Consider the following 25,347-nt stretch of genomic DNA (forward strand, 5'->3'; position numbering starts at 1 on the left):
TTGCGCCAAAATTACACGATTAATTCAAAATGGCCGACATCCTGTTCGGTTTCGGCCATGGCGCCAGGAGACTTTTCTTTAAGTTGTGCCATGATACAGGTGTGTACCGATTTTCGTGCATGTACGTCAAACCGTATTGTGGGGCTTGAGGTACAAAGTTTTCTAGGGGGCGCTGTTGAGCCATTTTACCACGCCCATTAATACAAACCATTAAATATCAAATTTTTCGCCAGCAATTGCCAACAGGTATTTGTGTATTCCTACATCTTACTGAATCGATATCGAAGCATTTAAATCAATATCGAATCAAATCAAAACCGAAAGAATCAAAATCGAATGGAATCGTGAGGTTCTTAACAAAACCCAGCCCTAAATTCCTCATTAAAACTTTTCAACATTATGACCTGTTGAGAAATGGAACTGAATCCCTTCATGGGTGCATTTGTTTTACTTTGTTCTTGATTGAAAAAGACCAGATTTTTCTTACACTCATTTTTAATTTGACGGTTTTGTTAGATGATGGCGGTGCATCGTGGCGGCCAGAGAGCATTTCTCACGTCTACGTTTGACCCCTGTACTGCTGAAACAGAATTTTTAAATCTTTCCTAGCATTTACAAAGTCCTTGAATGTCAGACTCTGTCCTACTGACGTCTGGGTGTGGATGATGGTTTCTCTCACGATGCAGACGTGCTGGCAGCTCCTAGAGTTTAGAGCTCCTTCACTCCGGGTCTGGACGAGCAGCCGCTTAAAACCCTCCAGTTGGATTCATGATAATTAAATAGGGTCCCTTTTGATGATGTGGTACATTTTGATGATTTGCATGGTAATTGTATTTACAAAAACGGATATTTCCCCCTCTACGTTTTGAAAAAATCCCATCATTTCCAGGAACCTGCATAAATAGCTGTTAAGGTGCTATGAGCAGCCAAACCTACAGGGGGCAGTGTAACGAGAAGATAAAGTCATGCTAGCCAATCAGAATCCTGGAAAAAAACATCAACAAATGACACGAGTAACTTCCAGTTACTTCCAAGATGAACCTGAGTCTTTGGTTTGGAGTGACAGAGAAGTGGAGTTACTTTTAAGTGTGATGTTCAAAATAAATTCGTTAATTCATTAATTCATTAATTCATTAATTCATTAATTCATTCAATCATTCATTCAAAACAGGAAGAACCCCACAGGGTTAGGGTTGGGGTTGGGGTTGGGGTTAGGTTTTTGTAGTTTACAATATGGTGCACAAGCCTACTGTACTAAAGAAAAAGGGATAGAGCAGTAGGAGCACGGTCGTCTCCCACACAAGTGACGAGGGTTTGAACCCCAAGCAGGACCAGAAGGACGGACAGAGGGGATCCATGACAAAGGATCAAGAATAAACCAAACAAGCCAAAATTTTAGCTTTTTATTGAAAAAGAATTTTTGTTGAGAAGTTGGGAGGAAAAAAAAAGGGTTGGGTTAGGGTTCGGGTAAGGGATTAGGGGGTTAGGGTTGGGGTTGGGGTTCCCAACCTTCGCTGTGACACAATCACTCAGGAGGAGAAGTAAATCTTCAGAGACTCGTGTTGGACATTATCTCAGTTCAGAAACACATTATTATTCATGGAACGACATCTAACGGGTCGTAATCTAGATACAGTTCTAGCATTATGATGCTTCTTCCCTCAGGCAGGTGTTTGTGTTCATTACAGGCAGAACAATCGCAGAATAGAATAGAATAGAAAAAACAGAACAAAATAGAACAGAATAGAATAGAATAAAATAGAAGAGAATAGAATACATTAGAATAGAATGGAAAATAAACAAAAAAATAGAAGAGAATAGCGTGCAAATGAATAGAACAGAAAAGAACAGAACAGATGCAAATTAATAGAATAGAATAGAATAAAATAGGATAGAATGGAACAAAATAGAATAGAACACAAATTAATAGAATAGAATAGAATAAAATAGAATAGAATGCAAATTCATAAAATGGAATAGAACAAAATAGTACAAAATAGAATACAAGAGAAGAGAATAGCGTGCAAATGAATAGAATAGAAGAGAAAAGAAGAGAACAGAATGCAAATTTAATAGAATAGAATAAAATAGAAGGCAAATTAATAGAATGGAATACAATAGAATATAATTGAATATAATAGAATAGAACGCAAATGAATAGAATATAATAGAATATAATACAATAGAATATAATAGAATAGGATAGAATAGAAGAGAATAGAATAGAATATAAATGTCTTACTGAGGTGTAGAATCAGTAGAATAGAAAGGTCTGAGTGATGTGTAGAATCAGTAGAATAGAAAGATCTGAGTGATGTGTAGAATCAGTAGAATAGAAAGGTCTTACTGATGTGTAGAATCAGTAGAATGGAAAGGTCTCACTGAGGTGTAGAATCAGTAGAATAGTAAGGTCTTACTGATGTGTAGAATCAGTAGAATAGTAAGGTCTTACTGATGTGTAGAATCAGTAGAATAGAAAGGTCTTACTGATGTGTAGAATCAGTAGAATAGAAAGGTCTTACTGATGTGTAGAATCAGTAGAATAGAAAGGTCTTACTGATGTGTAGAATCAGTAGAATAGTAAGGTCTTACTGATGTGTAGAATCAGTAGAATAGTAAGGTCTTACTGATGTGTAGAATCAGTAGAATAGAAAGGTCTTACTGATGTGTAGAATCAGTAGAATAGTAAGGTCTTACTGATGTGTAGAATCAGTAGAATAGAAAGGTCTTACTGATGTGTAGAATCAGTAGAATAGAAAGGTCTTACTGAGGTGTAGAATCAGTAGAATAGAAAGGTCTTACTGATGTGTAGAGATGGCCCTCCCCGTTCATGGCGGTGTACAGCCCTGTCTTCACTGACTGGATGGCGACGACTCGGAGGCCCACAGGAATAAGGTTAAACAAAGCTGAAACACAGATATAAAGACAGTTGTGGAAATATAAAACCAAATAAAACCTTGAAGTACATCGGTTTAAAATGAGCCGGTTGTTTAAGCTGTAATTGGTTAATTCCGTCTGATGCAGTTTCAGGTCCCGCCTAAAAGGAAGTCGGGGGTCCACTTGAAATCAAACCACGATTGGTCGATTTGCCCGTCACTCTCCACACCAATCGACCAATCACAGTTTGATTTCAAGTGGGCGGGAATAAAACAACATATGGTAGGCCTTCATGAAGTCCGAACATGGAATCTCCAATAGTTGAGGTTGGGGTTGGGGTTAGGGTTGGGGTTAGGGTTGGGGTTAGGGGGTTAGGGCTAGGGTTAGGGTTGGGGTTAGCGTTGGGGTTAGGGTTGGGGTTAGGGTTGGGGTTGGGATTGGAGTTAGGGTTGGGGTTAGGGTTAGGATTGGGGTTAGGGTTAGGGGTTTAGGGTTAGGGTTGGGGTTAGGGGGTTAGGGTTAGGGTTAGGGTTGGGGTTAGGGGGTTAGGGTTGGGGTTAGGATTAGGGGTTTAGGGTTAGGGTTGGGGTTAGGGGGTTAGGGTTAGGGTTGGGGTTGGGGTTAGGATTGGGGTTAGGGTTAGGGTTGGGGGTTAGGGTTGGGGTTAGGATTGGGGTTCCCAACCTTCGCTGTGACACAATCACTCAGGGGGAGAAGTAAATCCTCAAGATGTTCAGAGACTCGTGTTGGAAATAATCTCAGTTCACATTAGAAACACATTATTATTCACGGAACGACATCTAACGGGTCGTAATCTAGATACAGTTCTAGCATTATGATGCTTGTTGATAACTGAAAAGTGAAGAGTAGAATGGGATGTGATATTTGAAAATAGAACCCATGTGTTGAATGTGTTAATTGTGACAGTTTATTGTGTAAATATGATGATGTTGTAAATAAAGAAATGACTTGGCGGAGGACAGAGACGCATCATGCTTTAATTGCTCCGCACTCCACCTGCTTTTACAGGTAGACATATTTGTTACCACGGTCCTCACCCTTGGGACCCGTAACATAACCCTAACCCTAACCTCTGCCTGTATCTACAACGCCTGCTGTTTCCCGTACGACTCCGAGGCCGATGGGAAGTGACATGTGCCACATCTCCTCCGGCTGACAGCAGGAACTGACAGGCTAGCGTTAGCACCGAGCTCTGGAATCAGATTAACCATCTAGCCTGAAGTGCCAGAGGAGCGGCGCCAGAACGAGCTAATAATACCACTTTCCTCCCCATTAATCTTGGTCACTTCCTTCTCAGAGAGGAAGACAAATGGGTCTGACCGGACGGCCACACTTTAAGGAGGAATGTTCCCTCTTTGGGATAAAACTGGGGGGTTGTCCTGACGCCAGGGGTCAGCGGAGGTGGAGGAGGGTGATGAACGAGTCGCTGCTTCACTTCCTTCCCCAGAGAGATCAATCTAACATGAGGCCGTTAAACCTCTCCGGCGGTTCGATTGTGTCCACTGTGTACGGTGGCCGACAAGGGCCAAACGCACTGCAACGGCCTAATGCGTCTCAGTTAAGGAAAACGGCTTCAAGTACAGAAACGATTCAAATTCACAAACTCAAAACGAGGTAGAAAAAGAGGAACGTGGTGCAAATGAAAAAACGTGCTGCAAAAAACAAAGACAAATGCAGCATCATCAAACGCTGCAAATAGAGAAACGATGCAAAGCACAAAACGATTTAAAACAAGAAACCATCTTCAAAAGAAAAGCGGTCACCACGACTGGAAGTGCTCCAAACCTGCAGGGGGCGCTCTCGGCGTAACAGCTCAATGGAAGTTAAATTAACTAAAATACATTTTTATCATTAAGAGGTTATAATACTGGACATAAGCGGAATATAAAGAGTTGCTGGGACCCGCGGCTCTAGAGCCACATGCGGCTCTTTAGCGCCGCCCTAGTGGCTCCTGGAGCTTTTTTTAGAAACGTTTGACCTTTTTTTCTTCTTTTTTTCTTCTTTTTTTTCTTTTTTCTTCTTTTTTTTCCTTTTTTCTCTTTTTTTCTTCCTTTGTCCTTTCCTTCTTAATCTCAACATTTCGACTTTTTTCTCGACATTTCGACTTTTTTCTCGACATTTTGATTTTTTTCTCGACATTTCGACTTTTTTCGTCATTTGAACTTTTTTCTCAAGATTGTACTTCAACACATTAATCTCGACATTTTGACTTTTTTCTTGAAATTTTGACTTTTTTCTCGAAATATTGAAATTTTTTCTCAATATTTCGACTTTTCAACTTTTTCTCGACATCTCTGCGTAACAGCTCAATGGACAGACACACGGGATGTAGAGAAGAGACCCAACAGCTGACTGTAACGTTAAAGTATAATAAAGAAACGTCTCGTAATGTGCAGCGTTGTACAGTGATACAAACATCGTATATAAATAAAGTCAGATAAAAATCACATTACCGTTCCCGCTGTATGTTTAAACCATGGATGTAAACACTGTGGTTCAGTCAGCAGCGCCCCCTGCGGGTTTGGAGGTTGTAGTGACGGTTATGAAGCGTTTTTCTTTTGAACATGGTTTCTTGTTTTATATGGTTTTGTGCTTTGCATCGTTTCTCTATTTGCAGTGCGTTTGATGATGCTGCATTTGTCTTTGTGTTTTGCAGCAGGTTTTTTCATTTGCACCACGTTCCTCTTTTTGTACCTCGTTTAGAGTTTGTGAATTTGAATCGTTTCTGTACTTGAAGCCGTTTTTCTTCACTGAGACGCATTAGGCCGTTGCAGTGCGTTTGGCCCTGTGTCTGGATTTAGGCCACGTTTACACAGAGCCGGGTATTTACAAAAACAGATATTTCCCCCTCTACGTTTTGAAAAATCCCATCATTTCCAGGAACCTGCATAAATATCTGTTAAGGTGCTATGAGCAGCCAAACCTACAGGGGGCAGTGTAACGAGAAGATAAAGTCATGCTAGCCAATCAGAATCCTGGAAAAAAACATCAACAAATGACACGAGTAACTTCCAGTTACTTCCAAGATGAACCAGAGTCTTTGGTTTGGAGTGACAGAGAAGTGGAGTTACTTTTAAGTGTGACGTTAGAATATAAAACAGGTAAAATACAAGAAAATATTGACGGTTACAAACTAATTGTAAACACAGGTGTCACTCATGACACTGGTGACGTTTCTGTCTCATAATGTGACGTTCTGAAGCGGAGTTTTCAGAAATGATGGTTTTTGGAGACTTTGAGCTTCGTTTTTGTGTAAACGAACGGTCAAAACGCATGAAAACACCAGCGTTTCTGCTACGTGGAAACAGGGCCTTAAATAAGAGTGTAAATAAATGACTCTCTATTTCCGTCACCCGTCAGGAATTCTTTGATTTTTTTTTTTTCTCCAGTCATCTGTAAAATGTTTGATGTCGAAAATCAATAGATGCAACTTGATACTCACAAGAATTACTGCTGTCATCCTTTGTCCCATCAAGAGAGCCGTCGGGGTTCATTTGCAAGTAGAATCCCTGCCTGCAGTATAACCTGGTCACTATACCCTTGAGCTGGGGATCTGCAGGACAAACAAGACGGGAACAAATAAGAATTGCAAACGAAAAATAATCATTTGCTCCTAAGTAGCAGAGGATCCTGTGCAGTAATGTCTCGTTTTTAAGGCAAGGCAAGTTTATCTGTATAGCACAATTCAACACAAGGTAATTCAAAGTGCTTTACAGCAACATTAAAAGCGGCAAGACACACTTAAACAGTACATAATAAATAAAATGAAATAAAATGATAAGAAAAGAGGTAAAATAATAGAAAAAGCACCAGTTGTTAAAAAGTAAGGGCAGTAGATCCAGCAGGTTCATCTCATTCTTACAATGACCAGAATTACGTTTCTATACGGTCAAAAAGTACCAAGACCGGGTCAAATACAGGATTACAAAAATAATCTGTAACAATTCATACGGTGATTTAAACCAATTTGACAATTCTACGCCACAATGCCTGTTTCCAGGTCTTATTTCACGCAACTGACGAGAATTACGTTCCTATACGGTCCCCCTTCATCCAGAGATACACTCCCTCTACCTTCACTCCTTCATCCACAGCTCCGCTCAGCCAGTGAAAGATGCCCGGTGTTTCCACCACAACGTGGTGTGAAATCTGTAGGCAGAATCTTCTCCTCCGTTGTTCCCCAATGTTTGAACGACCTATAAACTCTGATCTGCAGGTCTGGACCTGCTCTTAAGGGTATAAAGACTCAGCTCTTTAAGTAGCACTTCTGCATCTAGTAAGATGCATGCACTTACATCAAGATGTTGTCTTCTTAAACGTAGCTTTCTATTTAAAAAAAAAAGATATATATATTCTTGCACTGGCATGGCTGGACCCTCCTATGTGATTTTGTGCTTGTGTTGTTCTCTCATATCATTAGCCACAGAGCGATCTGGAGAGAGTCATCCATGCTTTCGTCACTTCACAACTGGACTACTGCAACTCCGATACACCGGCATCGACCAATCCCAACTCCGACGCCTGCAGTTAGTTCAAAACTCAGCCGCTCCACTCCTTACTTGTACAAAGAAGTGAGATCACATCACCTCGGTCCTTGCATCTCTCCACTGGCTCCCCATCCGCTACCGTATTCACTTCAAACTTCTCCTGACCGCTTACAAATCCCTCCACGGCCTCCTGGCCCCCACATACCTGTCTGAGATTCTCCACATACCTGTCTGAGATTCTCCAGGTACTATAACTGGTACTACTGGTAACATAACTGGTACTACTGGTACTATAACTGGTACTACTGGTACCATAACTGGTACTACTGGTACTATAACTGGTACTACTGGTACTACTGGTACTATAACTGGTACTACTGGTACTACTGGTACTATAACTGGTACTACTGGTACTACTGGTACTATAACTGGTACTATAACTGGGACAGGGCCTTGGCCGTGGCCCCCAGACTCTGGAACTCCCTCCCCCTGCACATCCAGGCGGCCCAGTCTTTACATATTTTTAAATCTCAGGTAAAGACCCACCTTTTTTCGCTTGCTTTTAATTAGAGTCTTTTTATATTGTCTTATTCAGATTTTGCCCTTTTCTTGTCCCTTTTTTATGTCTTTGCTTTTTAAGAACTTTCTGTGAAACACTTTGGTTGTCTCAGCCGTTTGTTTATGTGCTATACAAATAAAACTTGACTTGACTTGACTTGACTCAAAGCATAATTGCTTAGGTTGTATTTGAATGCCTTAGAATTAGGCAATTATGCTATGAGGCTAACGATATGTAAGTCACTTTGGATAAAAGCGTCTGCTAAATGACAGTAGTATAGTTTAGTTTTATAGTATATGAGGGTGAGGAGGGTTAGGAGCTCATGACAATGATGGGAAGCAGATCTCCAGACCCGCCGTGTTCATTAAAACACAAAGATTTAGGCTCCCGTCTTGCTGCAGAACTTTTGAGTTTCTTATGTCACATTAGCTGTAACTTTAACTTCATATCACTCATTGATTTGATGGCGATGGCCCTGATTCCTCTTAGGATTAAACGTGAGCTCTAAATCCGATTACATTCCAAACTGCAAATGATCCGGAGGCACATTCAGCTGGGGCCAGTAATGTGATTACTCTGGCTCTAATTATCTCACCAGATTAGATCCATAAAGTATCAGATCATGTTACACAGATCACGTGATTAGGTTAGCTGGTTTAATCTCCAAGCCCATGTGAGATGAAGGGTTTCCTGTGTCTCGGATGTTTATCCCAGAGTTTGTTGACAGGACCCAGCGCCGCGGCGTCAACTAGCTCTCACAGCCGTCAGACGACGCGCCGATGACACCAGACTGTCCGTGTAGTAGGAATGGGCGATATTTTAACGTTCACGATTTACCGTCAAAGAAATTCCTCACGGTAAGAATTTGTCATCTTGCGGTAAAAACGATAAATTCCCGTTGATGTTTTTGTGTAAAGATGATTTATGGTTCTGTGTTAAATCCATGCACAACATACGTGAAGGAAGGAAGGAAGGAAGGAAGGAAGGAAGGAAGGAAGGAAGGAAGGAAGGAAGGAAGGAAGGAAGGAAGGAAGGAAGGAAGGAAGGAAGGAAGGAAGGAAGGAAGGAAGGAAGGAAGGAAGGAAGGAAGGAAGGAAACAAGGAAAGAAGGAAGGAAGGAAGAAAAGAGGAAGGGAAGAAGGAAGGAGAGAGCAGGAGGAAGGAAGAAATTATTCAATTCAATTAAATTTTATTTATATAGCGTCTAATACAACAAAAGTTGTCTCTAGACGCTTTTCCAGAGACCCAGAACATAAACATAAACCCCTGAGCAATTATTACATAAACAATGGCAAGAAAAACTCCCCTTTAGGAGGAAGAAACCTTGAGCAGGACCAGGCTCATAAGGGGGGACCCTCCTGCTGAAGACCAGAGTGGGGGAGTCAGGGACGTCAACAGCACACAGGCAGGTGGAAGCAGCAACGGGATGACCGGGGGTGGGGACCGCAGGCCAGCACGCAGCTCCCGAAGCTCCGGCCCAATCATCAAGTCCCAGGTTGGGGTTCAGGGTCGGGGAAAGGTTGAGAAGGGGCAGGGCCAGGGTTTTATGGTTTATTATGGTTATGGGTAATTATGGTTTTTGGAGACTTTGAGCTTCGTTTTCGTGTAAACGAAGGGCACAAAACGCATGAAAACACCACCGTTGTTGATACGTGGATACGGGGCCTGAGCTGCTCATTGTTTTTCAGGACCCCCCCCTCGTTGAAGACACACCGCTACTTCATCCCACCCCTCGGTTTCCGTGGAAACGGCTGCTGGTGCTGCATCTACAGCTGCCGGGGATCAGCTCCCTCCCGGGATCTACGTTCGGGTCGGAGTTTAACGTGAGACGTTAGGACGAGCCAGAGGAAGCAGAAGGAGAAAACGGACGGGAGCAACAACAGAAACAGCTGAAAAGCTTCTGCCACTGCGACGTCTCCACCTCGGGCTGAGAGGAGATTCCACGAGGACCGAGAGAAAGAAACGCTGTCTCATCCTCACTCCCACTCGCTTTCTCATTATGATTGTATTACAAAAAACTGCATCGCCTTACTTGATAAATACTTTATATACTTGCACATAAATAAAAGAATGTTTATCTCGCTGCGTCACATAAAAGCTGGAAAACTACTTTCAGCTTCAGAGGAAGAAGACGGAGGAGGAGGAGGTCGGCCATAAGCGTTAAAGCTCTTCACCAGGACTGGAAAGGTTTTCCAGAGGTTCTTTGTCCCCTGACAGGACATCCATCTGTCCTGCAGGAGCTCGTACTCGTCTGACGCCTGTCAGTCTCCAACACCAGAGTCGGTGTTTCAGTATCGTTTCATAGACATCTTCTTCTTAGAGACCTGTTTTATTGTTTTGAATAATACCCAGAAGTCCCAGCGGGCCTCCAGTTACACCGTTTTAATGATCACAGATTGCGCTCCGCTGATCCGTCCCCGGGATCAATCGCTCCCCCCTTTGGCAACGTTTAAAGGCTGGTCACTGTCTACTGTACGTGCGGATGTGTTGGACACTCTACTTCTCCAGAGGACTCGGTCCTCAGCCCAGTCCAAGCGGTGAAACTCATCCATCAGTCCGATCGCTCGGTGCTCAAACTGTGTCTGAAACCCCTAAAATGCATCATTCACATTCATCAGTTTCAGACATTTATTTATTTCAGATTAACAAAAAAATGTCAAGTGAACTGATATTTTCCAAAAGGTCACGTTATCGTCCAAATGTGTTTGATCTCAGCCGGTAGCGGAACATATCAGAGCCGGGCCGGGGGGCGGGGCAAATCAGCCGGGCCTTTTGCAGCCCTTCTGGCTCTAGGCTGTAAAAATCTGTCTCATTATCATAACCTACGCATGCCCAACAACGGGGCTTACAAGTATTACCACATGTAAGAGCAGAACATAGCCTACTAGAGATTGTGAAAGATCATTCTCAAATTTGTTAAAATAATACAATTTTTCAGAATAATTATGTTTACTTGCAGCAGGGGAGCATATAATTTAATGTCCGCCCCTTTGACTCGCGTTTGATTATATTTATCAGCACCACAGGGAGCGGAAATCCACTTCATATCATGATATAACAAGACAAAGTCCAACAAACCACAACAACAACAAAAACATAGCCCAATAAAACAAATACATTTCAGACATTGTAGGAGTTCAGCACCACCGAGCTTCCAGATCTCTGAAATCACCGTCTGATCCACTTCAACTAATGACAGTAGTGCAGTAAAACTGGCACGGCAGCCCATAAATTCACATACAAGTTCAAGTTCAATTTGAAGTATTGTGGCCTACTAACCACTACTTAAAAGTACTTGGCGAACTCGCCCGCGGCCCAGAGTGAAGGCCCTAACCCTAACCTAACATAACTCTAACCTAACCCTAACCTAACATAACCCTAACCTAACATAACCCTAACCTAACCTAACCCTAACCCTAACCTAACCCTAACCTAACATAACCCTAACCTAACCCTAACCCTAACCTAACATAACCCTAACCTTACCCTAACCTAACCTAACCCTAACCTAACATAACCCTAACCTAACCCTAACCTAACATAACCCTAACCTAGCCTAACATAACCCTAACCTAGCCCTAACCTAACCCTAACCTAACATAACCCTAACCTAACCCTAACCCTAACCTAACATAACCCTAACCTAACCCTAACCTAACATAACCCTAACCTAACCTAACATAACCCTAACCTAACCCTAACCCTAACCTAACATAACCCTAACCTAACCTAACCCTAACCTAACCCTAACCTAACATAACCCTAACCTAACCCTAACCTAACATAACCCTAACCTAACCTAACCTAACATAACTCTAACCTAACCTAACCCTAACCTAACCCTAACCTAACATAACCCTAACCTAACCCTAACCTAACATAACCCTAACCCTAACCTAACATAACCCTAACCTAACATAACCCTAACCTAACCCTAACCCTAACCTAACCCTAACCTAACCTAACCCTAACCCAACATAACCCTAACCTAACCCTAACCTAACATAACCCTAACCTAACCTAACCCTAACCTAACCCTAACATAACATAACCCTAACCTTACCCTAACCTAACCTAACCCTAACCTAACCCTAACCTAACCTAACCTAACCCTAACCTAACCCTAACCTAACCTAACCCCTAAACCTAACCTAACCTAACCTAACCCTAACCTAACCTAACCCTAACCTAACCCCTAAACCTAACCTAACCTAACCCTGACCTAACCTAACCCCTAAACCTAACCTAACCTAACCCTAACCTAACCTAACCCCTAAACCTAACCTAACCCTAACCTAACCTAACCCCTAAACCTAACCTAACCCTAACCTAACCTAACCCCTAAACCTAACCTAACCTAACCCTAACCTAACCTAACCTAACCCCTAAACCTAACCTAACCTAACCCCTAACCCTAACCCCAACCCAAAATCTAACCCTAACCCTGACCCTAAAACTACACAACAAATTCCAACCCTAACCCGAACCCCAAATCCTAAAAACCTCTCTAAAAAACCCCCCTCACCTCAATCTCTCCTCTTTGAACTATCAACCCCCCCCCCCCTCTTCTCCCCTTCCAAAAGTCACAACTATCCTCTCAAAGTGCACCCACTAGCCACATACGAAGACACCAGATCCTCCATAATCCGACTACACTCATAAGGGAAACCCAGTTACCCTAATACACCACACAGCACATCTCATAACAAAACTCTGATACTAACTCAGAGGTACCACACCATACGCCACTGACAAAGTACTTTAGTGCATACGGATCTCAAACAGGATGTACGATGTGAGAGTGCAACACTACCTTCAGCAATCTCTGGAATCGCTAACGTAGGAGGCAGAAGCGTATTGGTTCCCCTCAGGGGGTCGCAATCACTAACCTAACCCTAACCCCCTAACCCTAACCCTAAACCCCTAACCCTAACCCCTAACCCCTAACCCTAACCTAACCCTAACCCCCTAACCCTAACCTAACCCTAAACCCCTAACCCTAACCCCTAACCCTAACCTAACCCTAACCCCCTAACCCTGACCTAACCTAACCCTAACCTAACCATAACCCTAACCCTAACCTGCTAACAACGTGGTTCATCTCCCACAGGAGGAGGATTAGGGCCAACAAAATATGCATCTATCTTGGGCAATTTGGCTTTTTCTTGCTCCCTTTTTTCTTTTTCTTTGCATTTTATTGCTCCACTTTTCTGTTTCTAACTCCCGCTCATGTTTAGGCTGCAGGATTACTGCTCTGTTGATAAGTGATAGATGATGACGTTGATAGACGGCTGTTGATGACGAACCATTTTACCCAAAATACATTTGTAGATTCACTTGCAATTTTGGTTTTTAATGTTAACTGTGAGTGTGAAAATCTCAGCACAACATATTATACAATGTTTTATACCTAATATGAACCAAGAGGTGCCACAAAAATGAAGCACCCCGAGTGCCAACAGCAGTAGAGAGGGAACGGAGAGATGGAGGGTCCGTGTACTCCCCCCATTTGTCCAATCCTTGTTTTCAGTATCCTTGGAAACGAATAGGAAATAGAGAAAAGAGTTTTCCACTCGCTGTTTTAATTCCCAATTTCGATTTTCAAACACATCAATGAAAACGGATAACGGATAATGGATAACGATCTGTTTCCGTTTTTTGTTTTTTTATTATACAAAACAAAGGACGGGAAACAGATTATTTTGGATTATTTCTCTATTTTGTCATTTCAAAACAAAAAACGGATGGCCGCTAAGTACACGGACCCGCCCCCCCAGTCCCCCCTGAAGCCCCGTCCGTGATCTTCTTCTTAGAGGCCTGTTTTATTGTTTTGAATAATACCCAGAAGTCCCAGCCGGCCTCCAGTTACACCGTTTTAATGATCACTGATTGCGCTCCGCTGATCCGTCCCAGGATCAATCGCTCCCCCTTTGGCAACGTTTAAAGGCTGGTCAGAGCCATTAATCCATCACAGGTTTGCCAACTTGCTGTTTCAACACGGCAGCAAGTGCTGCAGGGATCATTGCTGTGGTTAACGTCTCCGTGGCGACGTGTTGGTCCGGTGAAACTCATCCACCAGGAACGTGGCTGCGTTCTTATTCTGGGTCTGAAACCCTCAAACGCATCATTCACATCCATCAGTTTCAGGCAGTTATTTACTTCAGATGAACTAAAAAATGTCAAGTGAACTGATATTTTCCAAAAGGTCACGTTATCGTCCAAATGTGTTTGGTCTCAGCGTTCATAAAGTCAGATCTGCTCTATGAATAATGTAAGATTTGTAAGATTTCTTATATTTCTTTTATAGTTTCCTAAACTGAAAAAAAAATGAGGTTTGGATTGATTGAATAGAATAAAATAAAACATGACATGTAGGACTGTCTCACTAACTGCTTTAACTATTTAAGGTCAAATGTTCACTCGTTTTCACCCACATGTTATATTTCTTGTAAATGTGTTGTTTTATTGTCAGAAAGCTTCCATTCCAGACCTGGAGCGGTTCGTTTGCAGTGACAACAGAATCGACACAGCAACCGACACAACTCACTCATAACTGGTTCAACACTCGCTTACGATGCTCCGTAGTTGTTGTTTCTACCGGGGTACGGAAGAGGAAACTCCTTCCGCGTTCATTTCGGAGAGAGCAGTTGGTTCATGGCATTTGAACCGCTACAGACGGTTGTGAACACAAACGCCACAAACGAAACAACTGTATCGATATTTAGCCCCTGAATCGGAACAAAACAAACGGGCCACAGGTCTGAAAGCACCGAGAGAAACACTCGTGAACGCTGTCCTCTTTCTCTCTCTCAGGCGGTGAGGTGACGTCCAGAATGACTGCATTTCCATGCATCAATAACCCTTTTAAAACCCGATTATTAGCAATAACCCGAATTTGCACAGTCATGTAAACACCAATAACCCCTTTGAATAAGCAGAATTTGCTCATATTCCGGTTTTTAAAAACCCCAATACCCCTGGATTACTCCTTTTAAAACCTGAATATTGGGTCATGTAAACACCAAACGGAATATCCCCATCAAACAGAACAGGAATCTGTTTTCTGCTCATGTTCTGTTCACAAGGAATCCTGGTCTTTTGAGTCCAGGAAGTTCTTATAAACACGGAGAAACCAAGACCAGGTGGAGACTAATCACTTCATTAATGTAATGAAGGATATGAACATTTCTGCATTTGTAGACGGTAGAAAGTACCGGGATAGAAGATTTACAAGAAGGTGAGAGAAAAGTTGCACAAAGCAGCATTTGTTTTGAATTTGGATACAGGAAGAAGAAGCGGAAATGACGCTAATTGAGTCATCACGTTCTCCGTGCGTCGCTGGTTTGATCCAGATACCCTGAATGATTAATTACCATGTAAACGGAATATTCCCAATGTTTCAGTAACCGGAATATTAGCAATAACCCCCAATTTTGACTAGATGTAAACAAAGTCAGTGTCACCTTCTGACAGACGTGTTTGAGAAGAGACTCCTAGATGTTTATTCTGTACATATGTCAAGAAATACCACATTTGTTATTTGTTTATTTACTGCCTAAAGAGCGTAATTACCGCAGTCAAATTCCTTGTTGGACAATGTTCGAACCTGGCCAACAAAGATGATTCTGATTCTGACCTGCAGAGCAATAAACTCCTCCATGTTTGAGAAGAGACTCCTGACCTGCAGAGCAACAAACCCCTCCATGTTTGAGGAGACTCTCCTGACCTGCAGAGCAACAAACCCCTCCATGTTTGAGAAGAGACTGTCCTGACCTGCAGAGCAACAAACCCCTCCATGTTTGAGGAGAGACTCCTGACCTGCAGAGCAACAAACCCTTCCATGTTTGAGAAGAGACTCCTGACCTGCAGAGCAAGAAACCCCTCCATGTTTGAGAAGACTCTCCTGACCTGCAGAGCAACAAACCCCTCCATGTTTGAGGAGAGACTCCTGACCTGCAGAGCAACAAACCCCTCCATGTTTGAGAAGAGACTCTCCTGACCTGCAGAGCAACAAACCCCTCCATGTTTGAGGAGACTCTCCTGACCTGCAGAGCAACAAACCCCTCCATGTTTGAGAAGAGACTCCTGACCTGCAGAGCAACAAACCCCTCCATGTTTGAGAAGAGACTCCTGACCTGCAGAGCAACAAACCCCTCCAGATAAACCTCGGGAGACCAGCCGGGCGTCAACGGATCGCTTTCTTTTTCCTCTCCTGTCTTTCTCACGAGCAGCTGCTTAAGGTGACGCTGCTCTTTCCTCCCCGAGGGGACGAGGACGAGACACCAGGAGACGTCTGTAATAACCCTGATGCTCCCCATGGAGGATCCTCCACACACACACACACGCACGCACGCACGCACGCACGCACACACACACACACACACACACACACACACACACACACACACACACACACACGCGCACACACACACACACACACACACACACACACACACACACACACACACACACACACACACAGGTTTTCGGGGTGTAATGTTAAATTCAGGACAACAACCACGTCATCGTCTCCCTGGACGAGACGCTGACGTTTCGTGATGAAGATTCAGATTCAGGCGACTTCTCCGTCTGACTCACTCAGATCTGTCATTTACAAATGAGGCGTCACGGCTCTCGCGGACCGACCACACGATCATCCCTGATCATCCCTGATCATCCCTGATCATTCCTGATCATCCCTGATCATTCCTGATCATCCCTGATCATTCCTGATCATTCCTGGTCATCCCTGATCATCCCTGATCATCCCATATCATCCCTGATCATCCCTGATCATTCCTGATCATCCCTGATCATTCCTGATCATTCCTGATCATCCCTGATCATTCCTGATCATCCCTGATCATCCCTGATCATTCCTGATCATCCCTGATCATCCCTGATCATCCCTAATCATTCCTGATCATCCCTGATCATCCCTGATCATCCCTAATCATTCCTGATCATTCCTGATCATCCCTGATCTTTCCTGATCATCCCTGATCATCCCTGATCATTCCTGATCGCCACATTAACGCAGAAACATCCCTGACATTTTCCTAATTGGACCGGAAGCAGCCGGAGCTGGAGGTCGACGGAGAGGTCGAGCCCCGACGTCGGGAGGAGATTAGACGTCACCTCTGTTCCGCTGACCTTTTTACTGGCATAGAAACGAGTCCCAGTCCTAGCATTTAGCAGACACTAGTGGACTCGGGACGAGCATTAGACCGACCAGGACGAGCTTTAGACCGACCAGGACGAGCTTTAGACCAACTAGGATGAATTCTGGACCCACCAGACCCGGTTCAGTCGCAACTAAACCACTCAATCGGCCGCAACTCACCGGCGCCTCGTACCTGGGACTGCACGTGGATCTGGTTCTGGTTTGGTGTTTTCTAACTGATGAAGCATTGTGACACCGTGGCTGACCTGAAACTCCAGCCCCCTGCAGGGGCCACACCTTGGAACTGGTTTCAACAAAGACTTGAACCACGGGAATGCCATATGATGAAGTTCCTGACTGACTGATATGTTAATACCAACTCATTTGGCCACAGACTTGAACCACGAGAACTCCCTATGGGGTAATTTACAACTTAGTGACAGTAATGCCACAGATCACATCTGACTGTAAATTGTTTTTGTCTCTCACTTGGCTTGTTTATTCCTGCCTTTTGTACTTTGAACTTACTGTATAAAAACTCATGATTTCAACCACTCTGGGTCAGCACACCGACCCAGACACGCTCTGTAGGTCTGCTCACCGCCGGCTACTGAATAAAACTCACTACACCACAGCGGACTTCTGAACTGGTTTTGATAATATTCTTCAACAACCAAATTTATATCCCTCAGTTTTAACATTTTACACAAAAAGAAGAAAAATATCCAAACTGTTTGTTCAGAAATAAACTGAATTGATTCAGTTGCGCTCAGGCGTCACGCCTGCGCCGGAACCCGGATCATCTGGTTAGTTATGTTAGTCATGTTATGTCATGTCATGTGTTGCTGCTATATTAATATATACTAATACTAATATATATTAACCCTATACTGCACATCGCACTTTAAACTGCAGCCACTCTTTTAGACTGTCATAACTTGCTGCCATATTTGCTTGTACAGTGCATTTTTAATTGCAGCTATTCTTAGCTGTTTCATTTGCTGCTATACTTGTCTTTCCAATTGCACTTTTAAATGGATTTGTATTCTTTTTTCTTTTATCCCCCTTTTTTGGGGGGTTATTTTCTGGTTATTTTTTTGTTGTATTGATCCACTGCTGTCCCTAGGTTTCCCCTTTGGGGATTATTAAAGTTGAGTCCTATCCTTTCCAGTACTGGAGTTGAGGGGGGATGATGGGGGACGGCATCCCCCCCTGAAATAAAAACGGTCCAAATCATCCCCCCCTGAAATAAAAACGGTCCAAATCATCCCCCCCTGAAATAAAAACGGTCCAAATCATCCCCCCCTGAAATAAAAACGGTCCAAATCATCCCCCCTGAAATAAAAACGGTCCAAATCACCCCCCCCCTGAAATAAAAACGGTCCAAATCATCCCCCCCTGAAATAAAAACGGTCCAAATCACCCCCCCCCCTGAAATAAAAACGGTCCAAATCATCCCCCCCTGAAATAAAAACGGTCCAAATCATCCCCCCCCGAAATAAAAACGGTCCAAATCATCCCCCCCTGAAATAAAAACGGTCCAAATCACCCCCCCCCCTGAAATAAAAACGGTCCAAATCATCCCCCCCTGAAATAAAAACGGTCCAAATCATCCCCCCCGAAATAAAAACGGTCCAAATCATCCCCCCTGATATAAAAACGGTCCAAATCATCCCCCCTGAAATAAAAACGGTCCAAATCATCCCCCCTGAAATAAAAACGGTCCAAATCATCCCCTCCTGAAATAAAAACTGTCCAAATCATCCCCCCTGAAATAAAAACGGTCCAAATCATCCCCCCCTGAAATAAAAACGGTCCAAATCATCCCCCCTGAAATAAAAACGGTCCAAATCATCCCCCCTGAAATAAAAACGGTCCAAATCATCCCCCCTGAAATAAAAACGGTCCAAATCATCCCCCTAAAACTGCCATCCCTCCTTTCCATCCTTTATGTCATTTCATCAATGAATGTGGTTTTACTGCTATTTCAACATTTAGAGTCATCACCAGAAAAATAACACCAGAAAAATAACTTATTTGACAATTTTCACCTGTTTCAAGTAAATTTTCACTTGAAATAAGTAGAAAAATCTGCCAGTGGGACAAGATTTAAATTCTTATTACAAGCAAAAAAATCTTGTTCCACTGACAGATTTTTCTACTTATTTAAAGTGAAAATCCACTTGAAACAGGTGAAAATTGTTGTTTTTTCCAGTGATGAGTCTTGTTTTAAGTGTAATACGATTTTTTTACTAAAATGAGACATTTTAACTAGAAATAAGACAAATATTCTTGTTAAGATTGTGAGTTTTTGCAGTGATCCATGTTACTTATCCTGTGAAGGACAGAGTCATATTGATAAGTTCAGAAAAGTGTTTTTTATTGTTGTGTTTTGATGTATTTGATGTAAGCCCAGTGGATATTTAAAGCTTACAGAAGGCTGCATTTAACTGCTGCTATGTCATTCCTGCAGTATTTCTGCAGGTGTTTTGGTCACTGCTATTATTTGTAATATATTATATTATTTGTAATCAGCACAAATTATCTGTCCCCATATGATAAAATCCACCATCCCCCCTGATTTTATTTTACAACTCCAGTACTGCTTACTATCAACCGGTGGTTGGTTGATATTCAGGTCTCAGATCAGAACAGAACCTTATTCAGCAACAACAGAATCCGGTCCAGACCTTGTCTCCGTAGCCTCCTCTTCCTGAGGCCGAAGATCCGAACTTTGGAGAAGATGTCGACCAGGTTTCCGTTGCAGATTCCCTTGTTCTTGTTGGGGCTCTTCCTCCTGCGGTGGGTGTTGGTTCGGTCCTGGTGCTGCTCCCGGGCCTGCCGCTTCTGCCGGATCAGCCCGCTGGCGATGGCGGCGGCCATGGCTGGAGACGGGACCGGGGTTCACGTCCAGAACCGGGACAGAACTCAGGCTGAGCTCAGGTCCAGAGCCCAGAACCCGGAATCCAGATCCCAGAACCCAGACTTCTCAAGTCTGAGTCCAGAACCCGGACTAACGGAACCGCGCAGAGCCCAGGACGCGTCACGGCTCCATGGTTTGGGTTCGGGGGGTCCGTTCCTGCGGTATCAGGTGTTCTTTAAGAGGATCGGTGTCTTTTCTACGTTCAAATCCTACATGGTATCAGAGTGATCCACTAAATCAGTTTGAAACCATCACTCGGAGAACAGTTTCTCATGGTTGGAAGAGAGAGATAACTCCGTGCGTAAATCCAAACATCCGTGACGGATAAACGGATGGAGCGCGCAGCCAAAACTCACGCAGACGCGGGTTTGGGAGGATTATTCATCCCTCCATAGTGTGTTTGATCATTGTCTTTAATGAAATGTTCATTTAGAAATGTGTGGAACTGGCCGCAGCCGGAAAGAGATCACTCCGTGCGTAAATCCAAATAAACTGACGGAGCGCGGAGCCAGAAATTCACGCAGACGCGGGTTCGGGGGGATTATTCATCCCTCCACGGTATGTTTGAGCATTGTCTTTAATGAAATGTTCATTTAGAGATGTCTGGAAGTGGCCGCAGCCGGAAAGAGATCACTCCGTGCGTAAATCCAGACATCCGTGACGGATAAATTGATGGAGCGCGCAGCCAAAACTCACGCAGACGCGGGTTTGGGAGGATTCTTCATCCCTCCATAGTGTGTTTGATCATTGTCCTTAATGAAATGTCCTCCAGCTCCGAGTTAGAGAGCCGCCCGCCACTCTCTCCTCCTTCCACCCGTTTCTGTCTCCTCCTCGCGCATCCAGAGGTGCTTTGGTCACAAGTGGCTGTCGGGGTTTGTGACGGACCTGGACGCGATTAAACAAGCTCCCTCGCCTCCCACGGAGATGGAAAACCAAGTTCCAGGGTGGAATATCCGCGGCTTTGGTCCCCGAACAAACCGCGCAATTACGCGCAAAACAGATGCGGAGAAATCCGGATAAAAACGTGGTCAAAACCACATTTCTTCTCTGAATCCTTCAGCCTCAACAGCTGAGCGCAATGGGAGGCAGACAGAAAAAAAGGAATAAGCAAAGCTGAGATGACGTCTGCATGGTGTCAAACCGCATATAAATATATAAATACACATAAACCCGAACAATCAACGATCGGAGCAGAGGAGAAAGAGGAGATGGTTTTCCAGCAGATCCGCGTCCGCGGGGAGGAACGGAGGAGAGGAACGGTTTATTCTCCCATCAGGAGGGGATGCGCTGTCTCTCTGTCTCTCTGTCTCTCTGTCTCTCTGTCTCTCTGCAGGCTGGAGCTTCTTCCACAGCAACAAATGTTCCCCGTCAACAAGTCCGCGCCGGTGGTTAGAGCCCGCCTGAGAGGAGGCTGCTGTCTCCCCCGGTGGCGGCTCGTCACTAGGGGGCGCTAGGGCGCCGCCCATTAACATTACAGGGAAAACAAAAAATATAGACACAGTACACATAAATTACGTAATAAAAAGTAATTATCACATCTGTGCACTCATGAAATGTGTCTGACTTTTAATTTTTCATACTTCCCATCCCCTACTGGGTTTATTCAGTGGTTTTTTGTGCAGACTGAAATACATCGGTTTCAATTGCATGTTCTTAAACTTTTCTTCCATGTGACTTCATGCTGGTCTCTTTAGTTAGTTAGTTTTATTTTGGTCCATTAGTCAATCAAAACATGCACCACAGTAAAGCTGGATATATAAATAAATGAACCAAAAAAGGTGTAGACTGAAGCCGTAGCTTATATAATGCCTACCCTTTTTTACAATACATCACAACAAATCAAAATAAAAGTATTTCACAGATCAATTACAACAAAAGCATGTGATATAGAGGATTTACAGGAGAAGCTGCTCTTGGTCATAGTTTATATTTATCAATTGCCCTAAGTTTAAACGTTTTTTTGAATTTGCGGAGAGAACTACACATTTTAGCTCATCACAGAGACTATTCCACAAGTTTACCCTTTAACAGAAACTGCTTCTAAAGTTTGTCCTTACCTTTATTTTTTTAAACATACAAGTTCCCCTGAGTTCATAGCGACTTTCTCTGGTGAAAACATTTCCTGAATGCAGTAAGGAAGTAGGTTGTTATGTGGCTTATACATTATAAGAGAAGTCCTTAGCTCAACTAGATCTACACATTTTAAGGTATTTAGTTTAATGAAGAGCGGGTTCGTTGGGTCGCAGTATTTTAAATTATTTACAATTCTTATGGCTCTCTTTTGTAATTTAATTATTGGATCAATGTTTGTTATGTAAGTATTTCCCCATGCCTCCACACAGTAAGTAATGTATGGAACAATGAGTGAATAGTACAGTCTCTAATTGGTTACTCAAAGATTCTCCTCCGTGGCCAATCAGCGTGTTTTCTGTCATTCTTCATCCAATCTGATTCATTCAGGAGCTGTCAATCAAAGTCACACCCCTGACAGTGTAGATGTGACTGTATCTGTCACTCAAACAAACAGAGTCACAACAACAAGACAGGAGACAATCCAGCAGAAAAAGTAAACTTGGTTGTTTCGTTAAAAAATAATCATTTCACGAGGCGTTCGCCGGAGTAAAAGAAGCAAATTAAGGAGCTTGGACCAACCAGACCTAAAAATCCAGCAGCAGACAAGTGAAAATCTTAATAAACAAAGTTTAAGAAAAAAAAAGTAGAGTTTATAGTTGTGTTGTAATCCCCACTCGCCAGTGCGCCCCCCCCCCAAAATATTTTATCACCAGCCGCCACTGTTCACCACAAATTAAGTCAACTTTTTCGCATGAGATTATTATGTAGATCAAGAAAGACTATTATTTGTATAAACTACTTAATTTTTAGTATGTACACAATTCATTTGCAAGTAAAGTCAACTTATTTTTTTTCCTTCTTTTTTTCTTTTTTCTTTTTTTCCTTTTTTCTTTTTTTTTCTTTTTGTTCTCCTTTTTTTCCTTTTTTTCTTCTTTTTTCATGTTTTTTCTTTTTTTTCTATTTAAAGTGAACTTAATTTTGATAAATAAAGTAAACTTAACACAATTAAGTTAATTAAGTAACTAATATAATCATTTTCTTGTGTGTTTGTTGAAACAGTGGTTTCAGCACCAGGGACAGCGAAGGCGGGAACTGTTCACGCCGTTTATTATTAATAGTAATAATAATCAATTTTATTTATAGAGCGCTTTTGAAAGATCTCAAAGATGCTTCAGACACAAAGATAAAACATCGAGATCATGACCATTCAAATATAAAAACCACAGGATAAAAAAAAGATAAGAGATAAAAGATAAGATAAAGGATATAAACAAATCACATTAAAAACTGTTGTGAAGAGGTGAGTTTTGAGATTTGGGGGTGTGTAAGTTTAAGGTAAGTTTACTGGAAGGCCCAGAAGTGTCACGTTAAATAAAACCACACTGAACTGGATATATTTTAATTAGTTCCACGGAATAAAACCAGCGCGAGACAAAACATTTGATGCCTTAAGCAATTTCCTCTGAGTCTCAATCACAGACTCAGGAATGAAAACTCAAGAGAACCATCTGCTGTTGGTGGCGGTGATTAAACATGTGGCTCCTCCAGGACTGAGTACACACACACACACACGCACACGCACGCACGCACGCACGCACGCACGCACGCACGCACGCACGCACGCACGCACGCACACACACACACACCTGTTAATACACAGCTGGATCTAACAGCAGGAACCAAAAAGGAAAAACAAACACAAAGCACATTTAGATTAAAATTTAACATTTAGATTTAGATTTAATATTTAGATTTAGAATTAATATTTAGATTTAACATTTAGATTTAGATTTAAAATTTGGTTTGGTTGTAGCTCCCTCTCATGCTGCTCCCGCCGACAGCATGGGTTTCTGAAGTTACCACAGACTGTCACCCCAACAATCACCCAACAAACACCCCAACAATCACCCCAACAATCATCGAACAATCACCCCAACAATCACCCCAACAATCACCCCAACAATCATCGAACAATCACCCCAACAATCACCCCAACAATCACCCAACAATCACCCCAACAATCATCGAACAATCACCCCAACAATCACCCCAACAATCACCCAACAATCACCCCAACAATCACCCCAACAATCACCCAACAATCACCCCAACAATCACCCCAACAATCACCCCAACAATCACCCAACAATCACCCCAACAATCACCCCAACAATCATCGAACAATCACCCCAACAATCACCCCAACAATAACCCCAATGATCACCCCAACAATCACCCCAACAATAACCCCAACAATCACCCCAACAATCACCCCAACAATCATCGAACAATCACCCCAACAATCACCCCAACAATCATCGAACAATCACCCCAACAATCACCCCAACAATCACCCCAACAATCATCGAACAATCACCCCAACAATCACCCCAACAATCATCCAACAATCACCCCAACAATCACCCCAACAATCATCGAACAATCACCCCAACAATCACCCCAACAATCACCCCAACAATCACCCCAACAATCACCCCAACAATCATCCAACAATCACCCCAACAATCACCCCAACAATCATCGAACAATCACCCCAACAATCACCCCAACAATCACCCCAACAATCACCCCAACAATCACCCCAACAATCATCCAACAATCACCCCAACAATCACCCCAACAATCATCGAACAATCACCCCAACAATCACCCCAACAATCACCCCAACAATCACCCCAACAATCACCCCAACAATCATCGAACAATCACCCCAACAATCACCCCAACAATCACCCAACAATCACCCCAACAATCACCCCAACAATCATCGAACAATCACCCCAACAATCACCCCAACAATCACCCCAACAATCACCCCAACAATCACCCCACAATCACCACAACAATCACCCCACAATCACCTCAACAATCACCCCAACAATCACCCCAACAATCACCCAACAATCACCCCAACAATCACCCCAACAATCACCCCAACAATCACCTCAACAATCACCCCAACAATCACCCCAACAATCACCTCAACAATCACCCCAACAATCACCCCAACAATCACCTCAACAATCACCCCAACAATCACCCCAACAATCACCCAACAATCACCCCAACAATCACCCCAACAATCACCCCAACAATCACCTCAACAATCACCCCAACAATCACCTCAACAATCACCCAACAATCACCCCAACAATCACCCCAACAATCACCCCAACAATCACCTCAACAATCACCCCAACAATCACCCCAACAATCACTCAAC

At 43.0% G+C, this 25,347-nt stretch overlaps 1 protein-coding gene across 3 annotated transcripts in view; it reads right to left on the reverse strand.

Moving 5' to 3' along the window:
* fgf14 (fibroblast growth factor 14) overlaps positions 1-25,347 on the reverse strand; it is a 147,891-nt gene that overhangs the window by 40,186 nt on the left and 82,358 nt on the right. For 2 of the 3 annotated variants that reach the window (XM_061724215.1, XM_061724216.1), the window contains exons 2-3: positions 6,341-6,451; positions 2,803-2,906 (exon numbers count right to left, since the gene is read on the reverse strand). In XM_061724215.1, the coding sequence (XP_061580199.1) occupies positions 2,803-2,906; positions 6,341-6,451 (215 nt within the window). Of the gene's footprint in view, positions 1-2,802; positions 2,907-6,340; positions 6,452-19,797; positions 20,145-25,347 lie in introns of those variants that run through there. The other variant, XM_061724214.1, reaches the window with a different exon arrangement.

This window comes from Cololabis saira, chromosome 6, assembly GCF_033807715.1.
Source record: "Cololabis saira isolate AMF1-May2022 chromosome 6, fColSai1.1, whole genome shotgun sequence".
In the NCBI taxonomy this organism is placed as follows: Eukaryota; Metazoa; Chordata; class Actinopteri; order Beloniformes; family Belonidae; genus Cololabis; species Cololabis saira.